The sequence below is a fragment of the Amborella trichopoda genome, chromosome 1, assembly GCF_054954075.1.
Source record: "Amborella trichopoda isolate Santa Cruz 75 chromosome 1, AtrichopodaSantaCruz75HAP2 v2.0, whole genome shotgun sequence".
NCBI lineage: Eukaryota > Viridiplantae > Streptophyta > Magnoliopsida > Amborellales > Amborellaceae > Amborella > Amborella trichopoda.
In genome coordinates this window covers 56,797,764-56,820,155 of record NC_142336.1, presented here as the reverse complement: position 1 = coordinate 56,820,155, position 22,392 = coordinate 56,797,764, and the positions used below count along the sequence as shown (strand labels likewise).

The 22,392-nt window shown below is 34.8% G+C and overlaps 1 protein-coding gene across 3 annotated transcripts; it reads left to right on the top strand.

The window, feature by feature from the left end:
- Positions 1 to 4,729: 4,729 nt before the first annotated feature.
- On the top strand, positions 4,730 to 20,932 carry CAS1 (cycloartenol synthase 1). 3 transcript variants are annotated; one of them, XM_006850921.4, is made up of 19 exons: positions 4,730 to 4,802; positions 5,192 to 5,403; positions 6,364 to 6,549; positions 6,771 to 6,860; positions 7,140 to 7,337; positions 7,427 to 7,511; positions 8,009 to 8,175; positions 8,619 to 8,807; positions 9,651 to 9,764; positions 10,112 to 10,234; positions 10,391 to 10,513; positions 10,616 to 10,714; positions 11,889 to 11,945; positions 13,666 to 13,712; positions 13,813 to 13,956; positions 17,406 to 17,583; positions 17,915 to 17,995; positions 19,027 to 19,110; positions 20,576 to 20,932. In XM_006850921.4, exons 2-19 carry the CDS (start codon positions 5,206 to 5,208, stop codon positions 20,696 to 20,698), a joined length of 2,286 nt encoding a protein of 761 aa, XP_006850984.1. In that variant the 5' UTR covers positions 4,730 to 4,802; positions 5,192 to 5,205; the 3' UTR covers positions 20,699 to 20,932. The 3 variants fall into 3 exon arrangements, with proteins under 3 accessions (XP_006850984.1, XP_011625781.1, XP_020526786.1); XM_011627479.3 differs by lacking the exon at positions 7,140 to 7,337; XM_020671127.2 differs by lacking the exons at positions 17,406 to 17,583; positions 17,915 to 17,995; positions 19,027 to 19,110; positions 20,576 to 20,932 and adding an exon at positions 14,126 to 14,402.
- Positions 20,933 to 22,392: the final 1,460 nt, after the last annotated feature.

Sequence of the window (22,392 nt, the reverse complement as noted above, 5' to 3'; positions counted from 1 at the left end):
TATGCTTCTCTCTTTGTATTTTTTATTTTTTTAAGATACCCTTGTTTTCATTGTAAAGAATCAACGCAGTTCAAAACCAATAGCTTTGGACCACTTATTGTATGAAATCGCTTTGAGTGCAGTTCCGAACTTGTGCGGAAACAAAGTGGTAAAGAATCAAAGGTGCCCATTGAATGTAATGTCCTGAGAAAATCTGCATTTAGTGTGAAGAAGTGCATAACCATTTCATACATCTTCGATGAAACAATTGCTTAAAATGCTCTCTTTTTTTTGTCCCTTTTAAACAACATTGCAAGTAAAAAATGACGACTATTCGCTCTTTCTATTGGGGTATTATGTTGTCTTTTTTCCTCAATTATTTAGAATCCATATTGCCTGAAATGGAGCTAGAATTAACCCATCCACCATTATGATACCCTTGTGGGTAATTGATAGTTTATCACCAGAATGTTGCCTAATATACGAGCCTGTTTGAATGCATTGTCAAACCGTTTTGTTGCATTTTTACAATAAATGGATGTATATTAGCAACATATTTGGATTTCATTTGGTATTTACAAATGCACTTGGAATTTGTAAATGGGTTCCAAGTATAAGTATGAGAAAATGTAGATTTCATTCCACTAGTAAGAGGGCATGACTGATCCACAAATTCTATACATGTATTTCTTGGTCCATATACACCGCCACAACCACCGCCACCATCAATATACCTCCACCACCACGAGAGCGTTGCTTTTGCTCTCAACACCACATCCATCACCTTGAGACCTGACTTTTGCCCCCAACATCACGCCTATTTCCACTTCTGCCGCCACCACCACACATGCTTTACTGCTACCACCTCTATTGCTACTATGTTATTACAATTGCAACCACCACCCCCCTTGTCCGCAGTGTTTACTACGGCCACCAGCCTCATTGGTGCACTTGTTGCCAAACTACATCCACATCACTCGTCACCATCAACACCACAATGTCATCGTTGCCATTGTTACATCGCTGCCACCACTACGACTATCACAACACAGCCACCAACATCACTACCACTGCCATCAGTGCTGCTATAATCTTATCACTGCCACTATCAAGCCATTCAAAATATGCGAGTTGCAAGCCATGATAATTCTGCCATGGCTAGTCTCAAACCGGTTATGCTACTTCCAAGCTTAAAAAAAGGAGGGTTGTGTCAGGCTACTAACATAAAACTTTGCTATATCTTTTCGTGAATCATAGATCAATATTACATACTCATGCTAAGAAGTTCTTCATAAGTGATGTACCGTACTGGTAGACATGGATGGAAGGTAGACATAGATGGAAGTAATGAGAAGATATATGATGGCATGTGGTGTGATTGAGAGTATAGCTCTTGATAGAGCAGAATAACATAACATGATTCGTGTAGCCGATCGAAATAGTTGAGATAAAACGTGGATGATAATAATAAATAATTGCAAGTCATGATAAGGCATCCAAACACTATATAATTTCATTTGAAGTATAATTGGTCAAAACTACCAAACGCCACCATGCATTTATAGAAATGAAATGCATGCACATGGAAATAAGCCAGTCTTCCAGCAATTTTCTTATTTTCTTTAAAGGGGAAAGATTTGTTAGTCTGAAATTTCAAAGGTTGGTTTAGAATGGTAAAAAAATGGAGGGAGTGAGGAACAATTCGATAAAGAAGGGAAAAAACAAGAAATGAGAGAGGACAACTTCGTTATTTGTTTTAAGCGTCTAAGCAATTAAGAATATCTGACCACGTGACTGTTTACTGTATTTAGCGTACTCTCGCGGATCATACTGTGTACTCACTTTTATCGTGCGAAAGAGCTACTTTGGAGAACTTTTTCCACTCTATATTTAGGATCCAATTAATCATCATATGATTGCTTTTAGAAAGTAAATTTGAATTTCGGCTCTTAAAAACTTAGGTATGAAATTGGATGGTTTCTAATCAATGTTTAGAGGTTGCATTCTTTTTTAATTTTTTATTATTAAACTGCCTGAAAATTTCAAACTATTTAACCCATATTTTTTATTAACTTAAGATATCCCATTATTCACATTTCAAATAGGCCAAGAAGTAGACACATTAAAATGGATTTTGAAATTTATCGAGAAACCGTAGAAAAACGTTTATATAAAGGGCCAACCTTATACCAAACAAAGAAAGTGCACCTTAAAAACCTGTTGAAAAATGTTGCTTTGATGCTGAAAATTCTCATTTTGATATATGTGGATGTATAAATATATTGTATTATAAAAATATGATTTTAAGTCCTAAAAATAGTGTATCCTATAACACATTTCTTTTTTCAAAACTTTTAATTAGTTTATTTGTTTAAAGTTTCAGAACTACTATTATTTTAAATTAATTATTGTATTTTTTTAAAAAATAAAATAACAAGAATTTATAGTTTTGCAATCTAAAATTTCACTAAAAAAGTATGAATTTAAAATCATAAATTCCATCTCAAGAAAAAAATGCCATCAAATTTATAACTTTATTTGCATGGTAGCATTAAAACTAAACTTTGAAACCCATTTATGTTATGAATTTTTTTTTTTCATAATAGTATTATTAAAATCAACTACGAGATGTCATTTAATAAACTTACTCAGGAGCACAGTAAATTTTAATCTCAATGGAAGTAATTTCATTTTATAAGCATAACTTTAAAATATCAAATTATTAAAAATTATTTAATAACCTACATGAGCTTAAACTTATAATTATAAATTAAATTTTAAAAGTTTAAGTTTTCAAATCTTATTAAACTTGTTTTTATTTTATAAATCTTATCTAGTTTAATATTGCAATTATATAAACTTAAATTTATGACCGAGCAATTATTTTTATTGGGATTACATAAAAGGAAAAAGTTTATATAGAGCCGAGGCTCTAAACAATTAAATTAGAGAGCACCTCAAAACTTTCACTAGAAGAAATTGTTTTGATGCCCAAATATCCTCAAGTTGATCATCCATCAAGATCCATGGGCAGGAGAAAAAAATGGAATTCACGTTTTGGAAATAGTGCATATTGTAATGCAGTTTTTGACCGTCAATTTTTCATGATTTTCCAGGTTTGATATATATATATATATATGCTCGATCTACATTATTTTTGAAGCTGTAAATTTTATGATTAGATATGCAAATATATTTTAAGGCTATCACAAGGATATCCAGAATTGAAACCAAATTTGTCGACAGTATTTGAAGGTGTGCTCTACTTTGATTGTTTAGAGCGTTGGCTCTATACAAGCCGCACCCTACATAAAATCACACATGTTTTTGATAATCTATCTAGCATTTTAGGCAATTAATTCAATATTGCTATTGTGTTCCTCGAATCAAAACCAATAATTAAAAAAATTAAATAGCCAGTAGTACTATAATCTAAATTTGAATCTTAATCAATAACTTTAATAATATATAACCTTACAATTAGAACTATAAAATGCTGATTTTTTTAAATTTTTTAATAATTATTTGTGAATTAGAAAATAATGCTGATTAAAATTATTGTTTAACAAAGTTCAATTTAACCATTTTTTAAAAAAAATTGGGTACTATTGTTACTTTAGATTAATTTCTAAAATGGGGCATTATTTTTATGGTAGAAATGAAAATCATGCTTGTACTCACACAAAGACATATATAAGATTTTATAGCTATGTGGTAATTAAACTTTAATCTGCAGCCTGAGGAAAAAAAGATTCTCAAATTTATAAACTTAATTCAGTTAAACGATAAAATTAAGTTATTCTCATCAATAATATGTTAAACTCTTCATGCATTATAAACGTTGGAATTTCTGAGTTTTAACACTTGTTTGTGTTCTGTTCACAATGCAATGATAATTAAAAGGGGCATTATTTTTATTGTCGTGTTACGTTATTATTTGTAATTTTGTGCCGATAAAAATATAAATCTAGAGTAAAAAAAGTAGTGCCAAATTTATAAATTTTAATTGAAAAAAATAATTAATTTTCTATTTTTAACTAGTTTCAGTCATATAAACTTCTTTTTGTTTATAACAACAATATAAAAATCGCTATTTATGATTTCAAGATTTTAACCAATTTTTTTATAAATTATTTTGATATCTATTTATCCTATATATATTAAATAAAAATAAAGTGAAAATTCTATATAAGGCTGACACCTTAAAATGTAGAATTAAATTGCACCTCTAAAATATTTTGAAAAATGAAGTTTTGATGTTGAAAAAACATCCAATTGATCATCTCGATGTATAGATGTATAGAAAAAGAGAGATTTCAAGTCCTTCAAAGGGTACTTATTGCAACATATTACGATCGTTCATTTCCAATATTTTCTCGTGTTTATACATTTGCTTAATTTGAACCATTTTGATAGCATAAATTTTATAATTAGAGATTAAAACATAGATTCTTATACTATCCTACGAATTTTGGACACCAAAATTATATATCATAATAAAGCTTGGAGATACACCTCACTCTAATTGTTGAAGGTTGAAGCCTTATATGCAAAGCACACTAAAAAATTAGATACAGGACGGCTGCAGCCCACATGCCTCGCCTGATACAATTCATAAAACAAATGGTTCAACTTTTAAATGCATTCGATGTGGCTCCATATGATTGTACTCGAAATGATCTTGTGCTCCCGCAGGAGCACATAATCGTTTGTCCTGATATATATGTGGCAAAAGTCGGTGTGCTGGATCAGCTTAGCTTACTTCACTACTTGTATATGGCTCCTTAAGTTTATCAGCTGCCAGATTTCAAGAATATTCAAAGGTATTCATCTTTCTTAGAGATTTGAATTCTTTAATTTGATTTTGATGCGAGCTTTGATCTTCTCTCTCTGAATCTGGAGAGGACTGCAACAGTTTTTATTGAAATTTGGATTGTTTAATCTTTAACATGATGTATCTAAAATTATTTTCTTGTCATGCATATTTCAGCTGATAACTAACACAATGTTTAGTTTGAGACTTGTTAGCAGTTGTATTTTGATCTGGTCTCTCTCTCTCTCTCTTCTCTATTGAATCGTCTAATATGATATTTGCGGTATTTCATTCTTGCTATAGTGCTTTATCTACCTACATTTTAGCCAAATATGTACTTGTTTGATATAAGCATTTTGAACTCTCTATCTCAAGTATTTGAAATTTTGTGTATTACAGTTGTTTGAATCAAAATGTGGAGGCTTAAGATTGCAGAAGGTGGAGATCCATGGCTTAGGACGCTTAACAATCACATAGGGAGACAAGTGTGGGAATTTGACCCTACTTTTGGGTCATCAGATGATCGAGAAGCTGTTGAAAAGGCTCGCATGGAGTTTCGAGCTAACAGATTTGAGCATAAGCACAGTTCGGATCTCCTTATGAGAATGCAGGTGAAAAAAAAAAAAAATCCTTATATTGATTGCTCTTTTTATTTATTTATTTTTTATTTTTATAGAAAACCTTTGGGTGTTTTCTGATACTTTTAATCTTGATGTTTATATTTTTTCACATGTGTGGTCCCTTTATGTTTGCATCGTAGGGTGATTATGGCCAGAGTTTTGTCTTAATTTGTTACCATTGTAGGTTTTCTTGGTAAATAAAAAAAATTGATTGTAAATTTGTGATCAATGGTGGTCCTTATGCAAGAGGAGGCTCCCCTCTTTTCCATTTTTTTATTTAAAATATTATTGTTGTTTCTGGGTGAGATCACTCTTTCACTAAATGGAGGAAGAGTTAACAAAATAAAAGTTTTACAAGGGAAGCAAGATTGAAATTGTAAATTTTTTCTGAATCTGTTTTTTTTTTTTTTTCTTTTTTGAATCTAAGATTGTGATTGTAAAGTTTTTTACTACATCTTTTATTTTGTGAAAACTGATAAATGCCCAAAATTCTGGGATGGTGATCTTAGTGTCATGAGTCTCCTCAGAATGAGTTGAATGTTCCCTTTGCTATCAATTTCTATTTTGTTGACAAAAATAAAATAATAATTTTATCAATTTGTAGATGATTATTCTTCTGATTCTTGGCTTGTTGAGTGGCTCTACTTTTTTTTCAACCAACGTATGCAGTTATGATTTATTTTCTATTGGTTCCTGAAAGTATGTTGGTATTATCTGTTATTGTTTAAGGTTGCTAGCTCATATCCTTCGAGAGAGTGGCCTTGGCACTGTTATTTCTTATTACTTCATGACCGTTAGTAAAGCATATAAATCTGCTGATCTTATTGTATGATGCATGCCTACTTATTTATTGGCTCAAATTATCTATTTATTCATTTGAGAACGAAGTATTATTATATTTCCTTTTGGTTTTAATTGCCTTATGTTCATTTGCTTTATCTCAACATTTAGTTTGCTAAAGAGAATCCAATCAAAGAAATTCCACCACAAGTTAAAGTAGAGGAAAATGAAGATATTACAGAGGAGGCAATAACAACTACCTTAAAAAGGGCAATTGGGTTTCATACAACTATCCAGGCACATGATGGACACTGGCCCGGGGACTATGGGGGTCCTATGTTCCTTATGCCTGGTTTGGTAAGTGCTTGAATTTGTGCAGTTATGTGGTTTCAAGTATAAAGTTTTTGTGCAATCAGGAACACAAGAACTTATTCCTTTTGGAATCCATCATTGCCCATTTCTAAATTTGAATGAGGAAGGCAGATGGTGAACCTTGTTAGTTACGATTTTCTCTCTCCATTTTTACTGGCTATAGTGCACTGATTAATTCAAATTTTGATCTTCATTATTTGCTTCAGGTTATTGTGTTATATGTTACGGGTGCATTAAACACTGTTCTATCCACTGAACATCGTAAGGAAATTTGTCGCTACCTTTATAATCATCAGGTAAAAATAGTTTCTCAGTATCTCCAGATAATGCTGCGTTTCAAATGTTTCCAATAGGAAAAGTAATACTATAGGAGAGAAACAGTGTCCATCAGGGTATCTCCTGTTCTGTGAGCCCCATTCTCTCTCCAACATTTCATATGTAGTAACCTCAATGGATTGTATTTCTCTGTTTTTCCAGAGTCAATTGGACTCTATAGTGTTCTTTCCCTTCCATTTAGATGCTGTGAAACCCATGCATTAGGGACTCTTGTTTTACTTTGATGTATACCCTTTCAGAACAAGGATGGCGGTTGGGGTTTGCATATTGAGGGCCACAGTACCATGTTTGGTACAGCACTAACCTATGTAACTTTAAGGTTGCTTGGTGAAGGACCTGAAGATGGAGAAGATGGGGCAATGGAGAAAGGGAGAAAATGGGTCCTTGACCACGGTGGCCTCACTGCAATATCATCATGGGGGAAAATGTGGCTTTCTGTATGCAGTTATTCCTTAATTCCTTCTGTTTATTTTACAATGGGTAAACAAACAAACTCCCATGTTAATATTTGTGCAAATGGCTGTAGGTACTTGGAGCATTTGAATGGTCTGGAAACAATCCACTACCCCCCGAGATATGGCTTCTACCTTATTTTCTTCCCTTACATCCAGGTGTCGACATTTCTACTTTGATACAACTTCTCTTGTTTTTATAACATTCTTGCATAAGCTATTGTCTCTTGATTTGACTAAACATGTTTACTTCGGATTTGTTTTAATTCAGGGTTCTTAACTTCCTAGTCTGAACCGTAGCATAGATGTTACCTAGTACTGTTAAAAGGCCCTCGTTGGGCACATGCTTTATGGGTGGAGAGAGTCTTTTTTTTTTCTGGCCATTCTAAGTGCCATATCTTTTATAATTTTTATTTATCAAACAACTATTTTCTAATTTATATTTTATAAGTTGTAGCTATTTTCTCCTTCAGGAATAGATCTATGTGTATATATCTCCACTTTTACATTTTGTGAGACATGTTGTCTGCTTAAGTGTTCACAAGGTCATGAGATGCTTATTCTTAGATATAGATGATTGACTTCATTCGTAGTGCTTTCCGTCTACTTGAGAAAGTTATTGGATTGATGAATCACCAAACTTGCCTTGCATACAGGAAGGATGTGGTGTCATTGTCGGATGGTATACTTGCCCATGTCATATTTATATGGAAAAAAGTTTGTCGGACCCATTACAACTACTGTTTTATCATTGAGGAAGGAACTGTATACCATCCCATACAACAAAGTAGACTGGAATGATGCACGTAATTTGTGCGCAAAGGTGATTTTCATACATCTCTCCTTAGCATGTAAGCCACACGGTATGGTTTGGGCAATGTCTTTAATTCTGTCTTCTTTATTGTGTATTACTTTTCTGTGCCTTTGGTATCTAATTGATAGTTCTAGTACGTCTGACTTTGACTTTCATGAGAATTCTTCTTTTTTCTTTTTTCAATATCTTCATTTTGAGCTTCGGTCATTCGGATTTCTTTCGCCTCTGCTTATTAAATGATTTTCAAGTATTATTGGTGACTCTTAACAACTATGTAACTTGGATAGAAAGTAGTAAAAATTATTAAATTTTAAGTTGGAGTAAGAACTCATATTTCTTTTATGCATGCAACAAGTAGGCATTAAGTATTAGTATTTGGTATAAGTTCTCTTCTGTTATGCCTAATGCTCTCAGTTGTGGCTTATTTTTTTTCTTTTATAATCTCATGGCAGGAAGACCTCTACTATCCCCATCCTCTAGTACAGGATATTCTTTGGGGATTTCTTCATAAGGTTGGCGAACCTATTTTTATGCATTGGCCTGGTTCCAAGTTAAGGGAGAAGGCTTTGCATACTGTAATGCAGCATATTCATTATGAAGATGAGAATACACGGTATATTTGTATCGGTCCTGTTAACAAGGTACTTCAGGAAAACTGTACATCAGCAAAAACTAATAGGCTTATTAGTTGAAATTTTTCTTCTTTAGATTTTTCTCAGTGCAATGTGATAGAAATTATTCTCAATTTTAGCCTTGATTGTATTTTCAATCAGTAATTTGTCTTAAGAAATGCACATAAATAATTATTTTAGCCGGACCCCAAATAGTTGGGATGAGGCCCGGATGATGACGATGGGATTTTTTTCATCCTTTTTGCTTTTAGCAGTATGCACTTTGATTTTAAAGCACAAGCTTCCAGCTATGCGACCATTATGGGTTTTGTATTTGCTCAACGTAAATGGAGTATGAGGAGGATCACTCGCTGATCTTATATTGTGTTGTTGTATAATTTAATTTCAGTGGATTTTAGATCCTCCTTTCAAGCAGAAAAATAGCAAAAAGGAAAAAAATGGGAATCAGACTTGGGCTACAATGGTTACCAGTTGATGTTAGCAATGCTACATTTCAAGCTCTATTACTACAGCTGAACTACCCAAAATAAAAAAAGAAGATGACAAAAAGGCAAAAAAAAAAAGCAAAATGTAACAAGGACCTGTTCATTTCCTTTTTTCAAGTGGGTTCCAAACTTGCACCTCTATTTCTATGTTGTTCAATAGATCCTTCCTGTCAAATTTATTGGCCCTTGTTTTTAGGTGTTTGACCTAAGTGATCTTGTTCGCATTATTATACTTTGTCTCCAAGGTGTGGCATAATGCAGGTTATTACTGGTAAATTTGTTTCCTATTTTCATTGTAGAGGGAATCTGGGGTTTAGTGGCCTGGCATTATTAGTCAGATTGCATTCATGGTATTCTTCTGATGTAGGTATTAAATATGCTTTGTTGCTGGGTGGAAGATCCAAATTCTGAGGCGTTCAAATTACATCTTCCAAGAATCTTGGACTATTTATGGGTTGCTGAAGATGGCATGAAAATGCAGGTTTGGAAAATAATTTAGGTGTTTTGGGGCTTTATTTTGGGGGAAATTGTACTAACATATCATGGTCTAAGGAAATTAAGAGTTAATTAGTGGTCCACTGTCTATTGAGATGATGAATGGTGATGGAGCGGAACCCAAGAGTGAAGTTCTGTGGCTCCAACTTTCTGCCATCCACCATTTCATCAAATGATGAAGGCCCCAGTGGATTATGAGTACACTGTAGTCTGTTTAATTCCTGTACACTTCTTATTTTCAAACATTTATCTACTATTCATTGCTTTCAAATATTATCTGTCGGCTTTGCTCTTATCGGTGGCAGTTACATATTAACAAGGTCTTACTGGCAGGGTTACAATGGCAGTCAATTGTGGGATACTGCTTTTGCTGTTCAAGCAATCATTTCAAGTAATCTTGTTCAAGAATACTATCCAGCACTTAAGAAGGCACATGATTACATAAAATATTCACAGGTTTAATGCTCGTCACACATGACCTTTTGGTTTCTCGAAAACTTATATGGATTGGGATTTGAACCCTGCTTATTGCCAAATCATTTCACCTTCTTTGCTTATATCAACCCCAGCTAATGAATAACTCTTCTTTTGTCCATGCTTGTTTCTGTGAAGGTTTTAGAGAACTGTTATGGGGACCTTCAGTTCTGGTATCGTCACATTTCTAAAGGTGCATGGCCTTTTTCAACTAGAGATCATGGTTGGCCTATATCAGATTGCACTGGAGAAGGCCTAAAGGTAAAACCTTTTTCCTTTTCATATTTTGTTCTCTGATAAATTCATACTTCAAATAGACAGCCAAATTCCTCTGTGGTTGCCCCATTTTTCCCTTCATTTCAGGTTGCACTCTTATTGTCGCAAATTTCACATGATGCTGTGGGGGAACCGATTCCTGCAAATCGGTTCTATGATGCAGTTAATGTTATAATTTCTATGCAGGTAAAAATTTCTTCAGTTTCATTGTTAATATATTTTCCAGTTAGCCACTAAGAAAATAATAGCGGTTCGATTATTGTAATGGAGATCTGATTTTAGATTCTTACTGATTTCTTCCTTTGGTATGGCCATGATTAATATGATAGTGCGATGTGCATGTTACTTGGTTTGAATTACTTCTAAACAGTGTTGGATGGAATTCGACATAGTCACTTGTGTTTGACAAATTTTGCTTTTGGGGTGTTTATGGGGTCTCGAGTGTGGGAAAGCATCCAAAGAATTTACGAACATGTTGCCACATCCATATGACAAAATAAGTATATAAGAAACTTGATATATGTAGTACTATTTAGGACACTATGTACTTAATATAGTAATTTATGTAGTAATTGCTATGTGCTGGCCGATTCCCTAGCAATGTGCTGTACTCAATATAATAATTTATCTAATAATAACAGGCAATACACACACCTAGTAATTTTTTTACGAAGTTAACCATAAAAAGGAATTATGTAGTAATATTGCTTTGAACAAACCTACTCAAGGCTCTCATTTAGTTTCACAATATTGGCATAACAAACACTAGAGATGTTTTTCACCCTGATTTTCCTATTTTGTATTGTTATGGTGTTTTATTTTTATTTTGTTTAATTTATTTTTCTACTGCAGAAAAGCTCTGCATAAGACTTGGTCAGTGAACGAGGCTTGGGACTAGGACAAGTCCCAAGCTGAGTCTTAGCTTTAAACTTCTTAACTATCAGTATATTCTTTACTCATCATCATCATGAAAGCCTTTTCCCAACTGCTTGGGGTCAGCTACACGGATCTTGGTCTGGCACTCTGCTCTATCAAGGGCCATACCATCAAATCAGTATATTCTTAACTATAAACTAAAAAAGTTCTTGCGAATATTATGACATTGTACTTCAAGACCCAAAAGATTATACTTGATCGGGCAATTTCTTATTATCTTACATTGTACTTGTGAACTTCTCTGTTTTATTTATTTAGTTTTGGACTTTCTATTTATTATAGATCATTTGTGCTGCCTAATGTGTACCCTAATTACATAACTTATGCTTCTATACCATTTTCTTCTTTGATCATTTTCAGATGCATATCATGATTGTCCTCACGAATGCTGATAAAAATTTTTCCTTCTCCTTTATCAAAACAGAACAGTGGTGGCGGTTTCGCAACATATGAGCTTACCAGGTCTTATGCCTGGTTGGAGGTAACATGACTTGTTCAGTGCCATGCTATTTTTCTCAACAAGTAATTCGACTTTGTAAAATTGTCTTGTGTGAGACTTGGGAATTGAACTAGGAACCAAAATCTCAAAACTTTTTAAAAAATACAAATAGTCACATTTATATTTTCTGTTACTGTATGGAGAAGGTTTTTTCTCTGTCAATGTATGCGATTGGAACTTCTTCTTTTTTATCCATGTTATTTTAGTTGTATCCCACTTGTCTTATGTTTCATGGAGGTTATATCTCTAACCATTTTCTGTCTCTATCAGGGTACCAGGGTAATCCTGGCCATTAGGTACTTGAAACTGATATGGTTAAAACTGGTATAAATATTATTGCCAATCCTAAATTAGTTCCTTCTACTGAAATTTTCGGTGTGCGAGTGCATGCATGTATGGGCCAGGGATCCTGTGCTTCCACCAGCAGTTTAGGTGATAAAATTAATTTCTCATTTGTGAGACCCTTCATTTCTGAATCCAGTTCTTTAGCACAAATTCAGACCAAACAGGTCATTTTTGTGACTATAAGAATTTTTCCTTTTCTTTATTAGCATTGTTTATATTTGCTCTGTACTTCTAGCACAAGCTATGTTGTGACAGCCCCAGATGTTTTCTGTGGTTTACTTATCTAGACTTGTCCTAATCTTCCTTGGATCCTAACAGCTGGTTGTGGATTCTTGGCATGTAATCATTGATCATGGCCATCATACATTAGAGTTTTACAGGGGAGTTCCATCTTATGGTCTTAGCCATATTCTAGCCAAAATAGTTTTGAAAATTTGAAATTTTAAGTGGTGCCCTCCATATTTCAAAATTATACTTCCTTGCTTCATTTGAAAACAGTTTCTATTATGTTGGGGATATGTTTCTGGTCTCAGCATGATTTGGTATATTTCTGATTCATATGTTGACCATCAGGATTCTTCCTCTTTGTATCCTGCCTTAACTATTTTAGCAAAAACACATCTTCATTTTCCTTTTCTTTTAAGGGATAGTATAGCATCCACATCATTTGGATGCTGGAAGGGTGCACAAGCACCCATCAACGGTTTATATTGGAAGGAAAAGACATGGCGGCCACAATTTAATCTAGGATTTAAAATTTTTTTTTTATGTTAATTGCAATGAAATGAAATTCTGAAGGTGTTTGTGCCACACTTAGGCACAGTTAAATAAAATATTAAAAAATAATTTTTAAAAATTAAATTCACCAAATTATCCCTCAAACATTCAGGGGTATTTTGGTTAATTTATTTTTTTACAAATTTCTTTATATTTTTTTAGATGCGCCTGATTGAAGTATGTTGTTGATGCCTAAAATTTCAAATTACTCAAAATTATCAAAATAACAAAAAATAAGATATTATAAACAACCTTGACCATCCATTTGTTTCAGGGATATTTTGGTCAATTTGTTTTTTACAAGTTTCTTTAGATTTTTTTAGATGAGCCTGATTGAAGGTTGTTGATGCATAAAATTTCAAATTAATCTGAATTATCAAAATAATAAAAAATAAAATATTATAAACAACCTTGCCCATCCATTTTCCTTTCTTTTAATTCAAAACGTTAGGAGTGGGCTTGTGCGCCCTCCAACACAATTTTCTTTTTCTTTGTGAATGTGAGGCTTCTTCTTTTCTCCTTGCATCTTGTCATGAGTGAGTCTTAACATTATCTTCTTTGCTGTATTTGGATTTTGCAGCTAATTAACCCAGCTGAAACTTTTGGGGACATTGTTATTGATTATCCGTAAGATTTATTGCTTTCCATCTTCATTTACTTGTATGGACTTGTTTTATCTACCTTAAGCTAGAGTGTTCAAATTTAACACGAACCGGCTCTTTTGTAGTTATGTAGAATGCACTTCAGCAGCTATTCAAGCTCTGGCTTCATTCAAGAAACTCTACCCTGCGCATCGGACAAAAGAGATTGAAACATGCATCTCAAAAGCAGTTCATTTTATAGAAAGTATTCAAAGACCAGATGGTTCATGGTTTGCCTTCTCCCTCATGCTGATCTAAGTTTTTTTCAATAAATTCATTTGTGCTCAAATAAGTTACAAGCGAGATCCTGCTAGTATCAAAATTTGGGTCTGTATTGACTTGTCACATATCAACCGTTGAACATGAATCCTTGATTATGATGTGTACTTGTTTCAGCAGTGCTCTTGAGGGAATGTGAAGCTCCAACCGAGAGCTCTCTGCCTCCTGCTGGAGAGGTAGAGGGGCATACATAAAGAAACTTTTATAAATGGGTCTCAGCCTACAACAGTAATTCAACATATGACAATGGCATTATTGGCAAAATGTTGAATTTGTACAAAGTACATGGCAAATCATCTTTTAAAACAATAGACCTGCATGTGGATGTGTGAGCACATGTATGTAGGATATATTTTTTGGAGCTTTTTAATTATTCTAAGATTTGTAATTTTGGTAATTACCTGTTGTTATATTTATTGTTTTCTATTTTTCTTTTTATGCATGTATTTGTATTGACAAAATTTTTCGTAGCGTTGTTTTATCTTTTTTTAGATCAATGTATTGCCATGTTAGCCTTTTTTGGGTTGCCATGCCCTGTGCATGTTAGGAGGGATGCATTTGTTAAAGAAGGAAAATGGAACTCTGAACATCAGGTTAATGTTATATGGAATGAGAGGCTGAATGTATTAAGAAAGTGGCAAAAGAGGTTTTATGAGAAATTAAAGGGAAAAGAAATTCTGATAAGAAAGCTTGGTGGTGAAATGACGAGGTTCAGAAGGCCATTCTCGAAAAATGATCATGTTATAATCAAAACCTAGAAAGATATGAAAATGCTAAGAAAACGCTAAACAAATAGTAATTAAGGCTAAACTTAAGGCATATATACAATAAACTGGGGACAATAAAATGTGAAAAAATATTTTCAAATTAGCAAAAATGAGAGAAAAAGTGTAGGGATATAGACTATATTAACTTCATTAAGAGTGGGGATCAAATGGTCTTGGTGAAGGATGACGAGGTCAATAAAAGGTGGAGAGTTTATTTAAAAAGTTATTAAATGACGAAGACAATGGAAACACAATAGTAGAAGGAACCACTGACATAAAGAGGCGGAGTTCATAGATACATTCATAAGATTAGGATATCAATAATTAAAAAAAAAAAAAAAAAAGATATCAGAAGTGAAAGAAGCTCCGAAGAGGATGAAGATCGGAAATGCTTTAGGACCAAATGGTATCTCGATAAAGGTTTGAAAGTGCATGAGAGAGATCGGCCTTGACTGGTTGACCAAGCTGTTCAACAAGGTGTTGAGAACAAAGAAAATGCCAGACGAATGGAGGAAAAATATTGCAGTAGCTATTTACAAGAATAAAAGAGGCATACAATATTGTGCGACTGCGAACTATCAAAGGATCAAACTTATAGGAGCCACACTATGAAGTTGTGGGAGAAAGTGATTGAGCAAAGACTAAGGCATGAAACGAGTGTGTTAGAAACTAATTTGATTTTATGCCAGAGAGGTCAACAATTGAGGCCAATTTCCTATTTAGGCAACTGATTGAGAAGTTTAAGGCGAAGGGAAAGGACCTCTAAATGGTCTTTATTGATCTAGAGAAAGTTTAGGATAGAGTACTTCAAGATTTAATTTGGTGGGTGTTAGAAAAGAAAGGAGCCTCCAAATACTATATCAAGTTGATGAGAGATATGTACAAGGGAGTGCTAACTCGTGTGCGAACAACTAGTCGAGAGACAAGTGAGTTTTCAGTGACAATAGATCTATATCAGGGGTTAGCATTGAGCCCATAACCACAAGATGAGGTACCATGGTGTATGTTGTTTGTGAATGACATAATTTTGATTGATGAGACGCAAAGCAGCATCAACACAAAGCTAGAACTTTGGAGAGATGCTCTAGAATCTAAAGGTTTTAAAATTAGCCGGACTAAGACAAGGTATACAGAATACAAGTTTAGTAATAATAAGAATATAGACGAGGAAGTAGTTACGATTGATGGCCTAGAAATACCAAGAACAACGCACTTTTGACATATTGGGTCAATAATCCAGGAAAATAGAGATATTGAGGAAGATATTGCACATAGAATTAGAGCAGGGTGGATGAAGGGGAGATGTGCAACCGGAGTTTTATGTGGTCGCTGCATGCTAATGAAGCTGACGGCAAAGTTCTGTAGGACACCTGTGAAACTAACTTTGCTTTATGAGGCAGAATATTTGGCAATCAAGAAACAACATACTCCATTGGATGTGTAGTTGAGATGAGGATGTTGAGATGAATGAGTGGCAAGACAAGAAGGGATAGAATTCAGAATGAATACATTTAGGAGGACTTAGGTATGGCTTTAATAGGCGATAAGATGAGAGAAAGTAGACTTATGTGCGCTGGCTATATCTGGTGTAGATCTAGTACAACACCTGTTAGAAGGTGCGAGGTGGTTCAAGGGAAAAGCTCAAAAAAGACAAGGGGTAGGCCTAAAAGGACATAATTGAAAGTAGTGAGAAAAGACATGGGGACTTATGGCCTCACTGAGGGTATGACCCTTGATAGAGCAGAATGGCGGACCAAGATTTATGTAGCCGATCACAAATAGTTGGGAAAAGGCTTTGATGAGGATGTCGTGTGCATGTCAAATGTTGCATGCTGTGTTGGACATGTGACATGGTGAACTTAACATTGTCATATGCCCTTTTTCTCATGGTTAAGTGAAGTATATGCATAATGTTTGAACCACACAATATACAAGCGGGCAATCTACTACTTGTTCTCAAAAGGGATAGTGGACATGAAATGTAGTTCAAGAGTGGTTGACATTACGGTAGTGCTGTTCATTTCTAGCATTCCTGTTTGCAGATGAATACAGCCAATGGTGGATGTCCTCCCCGCTATAGCATGCACCTAATGTGTACCCTATGCATTTTTGCATTTGATGGTTCATTATTACTGGTCAATGCTTGCTTTTGATTCATGGAAGTGGCTTCAGTTTATTCTGAATAAAGTTCTCCACTGGTCCTCTTTGATGTCACTTTAATGGAGTGGATTATATAAGGATGCTACCTTATAATGTAGAACTACGGATGCCCCCTCAAAAATCCATCGGAAGAGGTAGTTTTAATGTTGAAAAACCTTGTGATTGATCATCTCGACATCGAGATGTATGACTATGAAAAATAAAAAGATATTAAGTCTCAGAAATAGTGCATTTTACAACATATTATCTACACCGTCCATTTTCATATGTTTATAGATCTACTTGTTTTTAACCATTTTTGAAATTTAAAATTTTATAATTAGATATAAAAATAGATTTTGAGATAATCCTAATAACATTTTACATCAAAATTATATACCATGATAAAATTTGAACGGCACCGTACCTCTACACCTACGGAGGCGTCCGTATGCAAACTGCACCCTTATTTAATACAGTTGTTCTTTGAATAGGTACGGCTCATGGGGTGTTTGCTTCACGTATGCCACATGGTTTGGAGTGAAGGGTCTGGTATCGGCTGGCAAAACCTACCAGACTAGCCCAAGCATCCGTAAGGCATGCGACTTTTTGCTCTCAAAGCAGCTGCCCTCTGGTGGGTGGAGTGAGAGCTACCTTTCATGTCAAGATAAGGTAAATCATTTCCCTTAGATATCAATAATATATCAAGTGCTGTTCATTTCACCGGAAGCATACGAATCCGATAGACATTCGGAATGGGCTTGGGTCAAATGGTTTTCTAGAACAATCACCATGTCAGGTGCCGTGTTGACACTTGTAAAGTATTTGGACGCCCACGTATTTTCCCATGTATTTTTAGCATGAAATTTGTCAAATTTCCGATATTGGATAGAATACAGATGAATTCTCATTTCTTTTTCTTGTTTTCTTTGGGTTATATTTTTGTGTTCTTATTTTAATCTTGTTTTTGGTGGCTGCCATTCCCTTGTTCATATGGAAACAGGTGTACTCAAATCTCAAGGGGAACAGGTTGCATTTGGTAAACACAGCATGGGCTATGTTGGCTCTCATTGATGCCGGACAGGTTTGACAAATGATTGCTAAGATTTTCGGGCTATTATCTTTACGGAAAATATACTATAGACAATAAAGGTATCATAGTCCTACGAGTTACCGTTGTTCTTTGCCATGCTGGAAACGTGATGGAGAGATAGTGGGACCCCATCAGATTAGAACATGAATCGAACCCGGGGTGGGGTCCATGCTCTCCATATTACCATCCATTGTTTCACTGGATGGTGATGACCATTGGACTATTTTCTCCTGTGGTATATTAGCTTATAGCATATTTTCCTTTTCCTTTTTTTTTTTTTACATTATATTTTCCTTTTCCTTTATTGAGATTCCAAAGACCATTATGCTTATAATGCTTCTCTACTATTCAAATGGCTGTGAACCTTACAAAGAACAAACCAAATCCCTCTTCAATCCCTAAAAACTAATGAGGGGCAAAGGGAATTTTATTGTATTTTATTTTATCTTTTAAAGGCATTTGAAAAATTCCTTAGGGAAGAGTATATCACTTCAAATTAGCCAGTATAGGGTGAGTTTGACATTCACCATAAGCCCATTTATTCTTCTCACTTGGTTTCCTATTAGCTTATTTTGTCAACTCAGCATACAAGTCCCGCTGTCTTATAAAGGGAAAGCTTTAGATGTACTATTCGAAAAATAAATGTCACTTGTGAAAATGTGGGATTGATAGAATGACAATATGGGGTTCGGAACTGTGAATTTGAACCCCAGAAACAATTTCCATCTTTTAAAGGATTTTTGCAAAGCTTGAAAATCCGAGTTGTTCCATTTTGCCACTCAACTTGGTGAGTCAACTCAGTTTTGACAGTATTTCAAATAAAAGAGATGGCGGGTTCAAGCTCCAATGATTCACTTTAGTGTCTTGAAGCTACATGGAATTTAACTTACAGAGAGAGAGTGTGTGTGTGTGTGTGTGCATGCGTGCGTATGTGCGTGCGTGCGTGTGTGTGAAAACCATTCCTTTGTCAAGGAGGAAAAGAGTGTTGATAGTAAAATTTTCCTGGACTTTCGTGTGAACAGGCAGAGAGAGGTCCTACACCATTGCATCGTGCATCAAGGGTATTGATTAATTCACAGATGGACAATGGTGATTTTCCACAGCAGGTAAAATCCACTACCCTGGGTATGTGTTTAACATATATATTTCCTCCCCTCTGTTTGCCGGGGAATATTCTGGGGCCGCCACCTATGTGCTGCATTTTCAGTGAAAAACAGGGAATTTGGCACTCCAGGGTCCCCCCTGGAGTGCTGGTTACTGCAGTAAATATCACACTTAACTGTAGCAGGCTATTTACGATGCCATTTGTCAAACATGCCCTTAAATTCTTGTGCAAAAGCTTGACCCTAGAATGGATGACCCATTCATCTTTTGTAATGTGTAGCAAGAAGATCTGAACAGTCCATATAGGAGTATTACTTCATTTAGAAAAGATAAGTGGTTATGGTTTCAGGACAAATGATAAACTGTGAAAACAACAATTGTGCTTGGATGACCTTCATTCAGACGCTCTAGGAACTTGGAACCTGAAAACATTATATAAAATGCTCATTTCTTTCTAGGTGATCATATAACCTGATCAGTTTACTGAACCACCCTTACTGTGGGGTGAAAAGTCATAGGCAAGAAAACCAATCCAAGCACTTGTTTGAGATTCCAAATATATAGAACACCTGTACTGTTCTAGACACTGTTTGGATTTTCTCTCCCCAACAGATAACCGAACTGCTATATTATTTTATAGCAACCTATCAATACAGCCAGTTTTTTTAAACCAAGAAAGTATCAAACATTTCCATATTCACAAGATTGTACAACTACTAATGATGCCCCTTGCTGATTGCTTTATGCTTGTGGCCTTTGCTTCTCACCATGTTGGTGTCTAAAGACCATGCTGCCAATCTAGCAAAAAAAAGCACTATGTATAAATTCCACACGTGTGCATGCATGTGTTTAACATTTGTATGTGTATACACACTCTAAAATTGCTCGAGTATTGTTTAATACACAAAAAATGGGAATGATCTATTTCCATGCATCACTATAACCAAGTCATAGTTTAGGTTTAATAGAGTTAGTTTGCAAAATATGCGTACTGCTTGGTAGTCTTTAATTTTTTGCGTACATCTTAATAGTCTTCAATTTCAGGGGTCATATCTCCCTCCCTCCCTCCCTCCTGCTTAGTAGTCTTTAATTTTTTGCGTACATCTTAATAGTCTTCAATTTCAGGGGTCATATCTCCCTCCCTCCCTCCTGCTTAGAAGTCTTTAATTTTTTGCGTACATCTTAATAGTCTTCATTTGCAGGTGTCATATCTCCCGCCCTCCCTCCCCCCCTCTCTCTCTCTCTCTCTCTCTCTCTCTCTCTCTCTCTCTCTCTCTCTCTCTCTTGCATATTGGATTATTAGGACAGTAATCTACGTTAAGAAAACATCGAAAAAAAGAAAATGATGAAAACCAATTAAAAAAAAAAGGATATGAAACTAGGAAATTTCTCTTTGTTGACAGCTATTTAGCTGTTCTTCTGATCTTTGTTCAAAATCTCTAACACATCCTTGAACATTTGTTGCAGGAGATTATGGGTGTTTTCAACAGGAACTGTATGATCAGTTACTCTGCTTACAGGAACATATTTCCTATATGGGCCCTTGGGGAGTATCGCTCTCGAGTTCTCTTGGCTGATAGGAAACCATAACTTTTCATTTCATCTCACAATAATAGCACTGTATGAAGGAAAGGCCAGTGTTTTTTTTGTTGGTCGTGCAAGAGGTGTATCAAGCACTTTAAACAAAAGCAAGCTTGCATGCCTTCAGAAGTTTGTTTTTTTTCCCATTTGTCTTTTGTGTTTAATAGTCGGACTCGGGCCCGCTCGTTAGGTTCCCGAGCTTGAGCCCAAATCATTTTAAAGAAGCGTTGGGATTGAATTTTAGAGGCCGTTGTTTTCTACTATTAAGCCACATTTAAGGACGCGTATAAACCAACTAGATGAGGATCCTATTGAGAGATAGAGTGTGTGTGTGTTTTTAGGATAGGACAGCTATTGAGAAGAGTGTCTGTGGTACCTTGCAATTAAGGTTTTATTCGAATGCAATCCCCCGCTAAATTCATCTTAGAAATTGATTTAGAATACGAATGCATTCTAAGCCAATCTAGTAGAATTTTCACTGGGTATCATGATTTTACCACTCAAAATCTAGTGCAATTCTAATACACTGAAAAGAATTAAGATAGGGATTGTATACTTGAGACTATTTTCCATTGCTTCAAGGAGGTCATAATCCTGACCGGTAGATGTTAAAGTTCGTTAGATGTTAAAGTGGATGGTTGTCTCTAATTAAGATTTTATTTTATTTTTTGAACTTTGAGTCTAGTCGGTGACACACTTATACCCGCTTTATTTAAAATTTGATAGGCAAGAATGAGTGTGATATTTTTGTATTAAAAATAAATGGTATCTTTATACTGATCTTTAAGATAAATAATCCAAAAATAACAAATAAATCTCCAAAATAAAGTTTAAAGTAGTCTAGTTTTTTATATTTCAATTCCCCCTTTTTTTTTAATATATATTCATAATTGTAGTGGTCGATTTTATTGACCTATGAAATCTGAAGTAAAATCTACAAATTCATATATAAGATTGATATCCGACAAAGACCGCACTTAAATAGGTGTGTTGGCTCACTCACTCAAATTAGAGCCTTTTATCTCACTCACTCAAATTAGAGCCTTTTATCGGCACGAAGAAGTTGACAAGTATTCGGCTTCGCAAAAATGGATAAATCTTATGGGGCTAAAGGTGAAGAATGTCGTGTAAATTCCTGTGGGGCAATAATGAAGGTAGTGAGGACCTCTGTCACATGCGATCTCACCCAAATATAACAAAGATCGATCCTTTAGATAACAAAGTAAATGGCCCAATCCCCGCTTAAATTGCTTGTTTGGGTGATCTCGAGTTCTCCCATCTAAAACTCAAACGGCTCTCCAGTTCGATCCTGATCTATACGATAGTGGTGAGGAATGAGGAGTTTCTTTAGCTTCGAATTCTTTGTCAGGGTCATAACCTGGTGCGGTTTGTATAGAGCCAAGGCTCTAAACAATTAAAGTAAAACACACAATTACATAGTGTAAGAGAAATGTAGTTTCAATACTGAAAATCTTTGTGATGGCGTTGAAATATATTTTTATCTTAATTATAAAATTTAAAGCTTAAAAAATAATGTAGATCAAGCGGATCTATGAAAACTTGAAAATCTGGGAAATTGACGGTCCAAAAATGCATTACAAGATGCACTATTTTCAAAACTTGAAATCCATATTTTTCTCACGTCCAAGCAGCTTCATGTCCATATGATCAATTGAGGATATTTGGGCATCAAAACAATCTCT

What these genes read in the sequence shown, in the direction of transcription:
- CAS1 (XM_006850921.4), top strand. Translation starts at nt 5,206, where the DNA reads ATGTGGAGGCTTAAGATTGCAGAAGGTGGAGATCCATGGCTTAGGACG. An exon ending in ATTACATAAAATATTCACAG is followed by an intron (nt 10,235 to 10,390) that starts GTTTAATGCTCG and finishes GTTTCTGTGAAG; the next exon opens with GTTTTAGAGAACTGTTATGG. An exon ending in GACATTGTTATTGATTATCC is followed by an intron (nt 13,713 to 13,812) that starts GTAAGATTTATT and finishes GCTCTTTTGTAG; the next exon opens with TTATGTAGAATGCACTTCAG.